At 61.9% G+C, this 4,624-nt stretch overlaps 1 protein-coding gene across 1 annotated transcript in view; it reads right to left on the bottom strand.

Moving 5' to 3' along the window:
• The window catches only part of LOC103200241 (aldehyde dehydrogenase family 3 member B2-like), a 4,652-nt gene extending 2,313 nt beyond the window's left edge, over window positions 1-2,339 (bottom strand). The window contains exons 1-6 of the mRNA XM_007944679.1: window positions 2,178-2,339; window positions 1,534-1,644; window positions 1,057-1,177; window positions 853-938; window positions 678-759; window positions 58-444 (exon numbers count right to left, since the gene is read on the bottom strand). Of these exons, the coding sequence (XP_007942870.1) occupies window positions 58-444; window positions 678-759; window positions 853-938; window positions 1,057-1,177; window positions 1,534-1,644; window positions 2,178-2,339 (949 nt within the window). The remainder of the gene's footprint in view (window positions 1-57; window positions 445-677; window positions 760-852; window positions 939-1,056; window positions 1,178-1,533; window positions 1,645-2,177) is intronic.
• Window positions 2,340-4,624: the final 2,285 nt, after the last annotated feature.

The following is a 4,624-nucleotide window of genomic DNA, read 5'->3' as shown; positions in this document are numbered from 1 at the left end:
CTCCTGGGCCCCATGTGTCTGTGTCCCCTGCAGCCCTGGGCCCCCAGCGGGACTCACCGATGTAGCGCTCGCTCTCGTCACTCTGGCCGCCGATGGCCACGCGCCCACAGCCCAGCAGGCCCTGCAGCCGCTGGAACTGCCTCTCCCCGACGATGCGGCCCAGGTTGGGGGAGCTCTTGGGGTCGTCGCCATAGAAGCGGGTGATGGCGCTCTGCATGGCGGGCAGCAGCCGCTCCTGTGTCTCGCGGCTGCACAGGACGTAGTCGGGGGCCACGCAGGTCTGGCCGGCATTGAAGTAGCGGAACCAGACCACGCGGTTGGCCACGGTCTGGGGGTCACAGTCGTCGTCCACGTAGCAGGGGTTCTTGCCCCCCAGCTCCAGTGTGACGGGAGTCAGGTGCTTGGCTGCGGCGGCCATGACGATCTTGCCCACGCGGGGGCTCCCTGGAGACACCAGAGAAGAACCCCGTCCTCTAACAGCTGGCCACACGCTCCACAGTCCAGGTACCTGCCTCTTATTCCCATCCCTTCCCCAGGCCTGCAGTGTCCTGGGCTGCCACACCTGCCTTCCCTGCCAGTCCTCCTCCCTCCTCAGCCTCCTTGCTTCCCTGTTCTCTGTTGTCCCTCCATGCCCCCTTTCCCTGCACCCCTATAGCTCTCTTTGGGGGCCCCCTCACCTGTGAAAAAGATGTAGTCAAACCTGTTCTCCAGGAGCTGCCCCGTCTCCTCAGGGCCACCCAGCATCACTGCGAAGCAGCCCTGCAGGAGGAAGGTAGGGGACAGGCTCAGGTAGGATGCTGGCAAAGGCAGGACGTGGGGATGCCAGGAGCTAATGGGGTGGGCCACCCTCACCTGGTCCAGGTATTGGGGCAGCACCTCGGCCAGGACCTTCTCTGTGTTCTTGCTTATCTCAGATGGCTTCAGCACCACGCAGTTCCCTGTGGGTACAGACGGACAGAAGTGGGAGTACCCCACCTCCATCCAGGATGGGCCTGGATAGCAGAGACGGGGGGCAGAGGTCTGCGGCTCTTTGAGGCTGCAGGACCTTCTGCTCACCTGCAGCGAGGGCGCCCACCAGGGGCACCAGCATCAGGTTCACGGGGTAGTTCCAGGGGGCAACGATGAGCACCAGGCCGTAGGGCTCCTTCCTGATGAAGGCCGAACTCAGCTTTGTGAACTGGGGTGCAGGAGGTACGGTGAGCCCATGAGGAGCGCCCCAAACTCCCCATGCACACTGGTTCCAGTGACTTCCCGGGGCACAGCGATGGCCAGGGGGCCCGACCTGGAGCTGTCAATGCCTGGGTTCCCCCCTACCCCCTGCGCTCCCACCCATGCACTGCCGTCAAGGCGATCCTGACTCACAGCCACCCTGTGGGACGGAGAAGCGCCCCACTGGGTTTCCAAGTCTGTCATCTTTACACAAGCAGGTGCCCTCATCTCTCTCCTGAGCAGCTGCTGGCGTGTTAGAACCACTGACCTTCTGGTTAGCAGCCAACACTTAACCACCGTGTCTCCAGGGCCATGGGGGCTCACCATGTTGGTGGACACCGGCTCGTCTTTCATCCAGCAGCTGAGGTTCTTCATGGCCAGGTTGACCTCATTCTCGCACATGATGATCTCTGACACATCTGCTTCCAAGGACGACTGCGGGATGTGTGTTAGTGTCCACAGCAGGGGCCCGGGGAGGGGGGAGGGCAGCGTAAGTCACCGAGCAGTGGAGATGGAGGTTCTGCCCATCGGGGGCCAGGAGCACAGGCCAGTGGGTCTGCGTTCCAGTGCGGGCTCTGCCACTCACTGGCTGTGTGACCTTGGCCAAGTGACTTAACCCCCGTGGGCCTCCCCATCTGTGACACGGGGGACCAGAATTGTGGCTGTGTTAATGAACTAATCTCGTCTGGGGCCTGGCAGGTACTGTGCACCAGGTAAGGGCCTGCTCAATAAACGGGAATTAACTGAGGGGACAGCCAGTCAGCACTGGGGGTGCAGATCCTCCCCAAGGGGACAGGGGGACCCCAGGGGTGCTTCTGGGAAGGCAAGGGCAGGCCTAGGGAGAAAAAACTTCGCCCCTGGCCCCGCCCCCCGATCCAGGCCCCGCCCCTGCCTCCGGTCCAGGCTCTGTCCCTCGGGCCCCGCCCCGCCCCTCGGCCCCGCCCCGGCCCGCCCCCGGCCCCGCCCACCTTGTGCAGGTCCTGCGCCAGGGCGTCTCTCAGAAGCTGCTTGTTCTCCTCCAGGAAGCGGCCCAGGCCCTTGAGCTGCGCGGCCCGGAACTCGGCTGTCCGCGTCCGCCCCGACCTGAAGGCCTCCCGCAGCCGCCGCAGCGTGTCCGCGAAGGGGTCCATCCTGCAGAGTGGGGACAGCGTGGGCTTGGGGGCCGCCCACCCTCCACCAGCCTCCGCCTGCCCCGGGGTCTGTGGCTCGGGGCTCACGTGGGGGACCCACGAGGGCCTGGGGACTACCTGTGCCCCCCCCCAGACTACCACCCCCGCAAGGATTCCCCCCACCGCCACGCAGCACAGACACGCACGGAGGGCCAGTGTCTGCTCCGGGGGCGGAGACACTCCGTTGGTGCCTGAAGTCGAGGAGCGGGTCCTGAAGAGTGGGGTCTTTGTGGGCAGAGGTGGGGAGGTGGGGGCAGGCTGCCATGGGGCCCTGGATCCTTTTGGACGTTAGTCTGTGGGCCCACGGCAGCCACAGTAGGATGAGGGCGGGGAGAAGAACACAGCAACTGCCAAGACCTAGAGCAAAGGGTCAGGGTGCCCTAAACTGTGCACACCATGCATGTGTGCACGTGTGTGTAAGTGCATCTGTGTGCGTGTCTGTATATGTGTGTCTTTGTGAGGATGTGTATCCCAGAGTGTATCTGTGTGCGTGTCTGTGTGCTTTTGACTGTGTGTGTGTGTGTGTCTGGGTATCTGTGTACCCCAGTGTGTCTGTGTGTGAGTGTGTTTGTGAATGTGTGTGTGTGTGACTATGGCTGTAGGTGTCTGTGTATCCCAGTGTGTATCTGTGTGTGTATCCCAGTGTGTATCTGTGTGTGCATGTATCTGTGTGTGTCTGTGAGTGTGTCTGTGTATATGTGTGGACATGAGGTAGCCTCATTTTCCAGCAGCACCTGACAGGGCTGTACCAGGACCTCACTGGCACCTTGCAGGAGGTGGCCCTTTGTGACATCCCACCACTTCCAGGCTCCAGGCAGATTGCTTCTCCTGAGCCTCACTTTCCTCCCCCGTGAAGTGGAGACAGTGTCCTTTGGGACAGGGGCAGCATGGCCTGCAGCCCGACCCACAGGGAGTTTAACTTCATGGTCACTGTGCTTGTGGACAAGACCCAGAAAGCAGCCCGTGTTGTGCTCAAGGCATTGTCCCCAGTAAGGAACCCAGGGAGATGGGACAGAGGCTGGGCAGTGGTCCCGAGCTCGGGCAGCACTCCTGGGCAGCGTCTGAGATCCCCGCCACCTCCTCTCCTGACACGGGCTCCCACGCTGACGGCCCACCCCTCCAAGGAGGGTGGGGCACATGTCCCAGTGCATGAGGAGTTTGCAGCTCTCGGCAGGTGATAGGTGCTCAGCAAAGACTGTGGACTGACTATGTTCAACCCCTGTGCTGCCCACAGCCAGGCCCCAGTCAGCCCCTGCCCAAAGCTGGGCCTGCGGTGGCAGAGTGGAATGCACCCTAGGTCCAGGTGGAAGCCCAAGAAGGACCCAGGGCCATTCCATCCTGAGGGCTGCCTGGAGGAGGCCCACCTCTGGCCACTGGCACTGCTCTCCCGTAGTCCCAGAGTTGGCTGGGAGCACATTGGGAGCTTCAGGTTTCAGGGCCCTGCCCCAGAGGTCCACCTGAAATGCCAACCTCAGCCCCTTCTCCCTCATCCAGCTTTCCCTGCCTGACATCCTCTCTAACTTCTTCCATGGCTCCCTAGTACCTCAAGTACCAGGGCTGAATGCCTTGGCCCTGCATCAGGGCCCAGCATTCAGACCCAGGGTGGTGGTGGTGTCTAGGCTGAGCTATGGCACCCAGCTGTCCTGATATTCATTCTAAGACCCCGTCCTCAGCTCTGTCACACTTTTCCAGGTGGGGTGGGCAGGGGGGGGATCCCCTGCTCTTTCTCAACAGTCATTGTCTTTGTCCCTATGAGTGCACAGACACAAGTGAGTGTCTGGGGTGGCTGCAGGCTTAACCTGCTCCTGGCTGATCCCCCAGGCTCTGTATGTTTGTCTCCTGCAGGAAGTGACCCAGGCCCTCGAGCCCCGAACCCAGCTGTCCACGTCCACCCCACTGTTGCTCAATAAAGTAATACAGAGCTGGCCTCTGTTCAACAGACGAGACAGGGTCCTGGGTGGGGGCAGGGCATCCCCTGAGTGGTTGCTGGACACTGGGCTCCCGGTCCTTGTCCAAGGAACTCTGGACCTTTCCTGCTCACTGTAGGGGAGCAGGCAGCCAGGGCCTGCTGAGGTGACAGCTGGCTGGAGGTGTCTGCAGGTAACACAACGAACTTGGTCAGCCCTCATGCAACTCAGAGTTCAGCTGGGAAGCCACATGGAGAGCATGCATGGCACCAGAAACAGTACAATTACAAACATGGTTGGTGTGGCACAGACTTGGCAAGAGGCCACCAGCAAGGCGAC

Source organism: Orycteropus afer, unplaced genomic scaffold (assembly GCF_000298275.1).
Source record: "Orycteropus afer afer isolate SDZICR_OR568_19922 unplaced genomic scaffold, OryAfe1.0 scaffold00130, whole genome shotgun sequence".
Taxonomy (NCBI): Eukaryota; Metazoa; Chordata; class Mammalia; order Tubulidentata; family Orycteropodidae; genus Orycteropus; species Orycteropus afer.
This window is presented reverse-complemented; position numbering and strand designations above follow the sequence as displayed.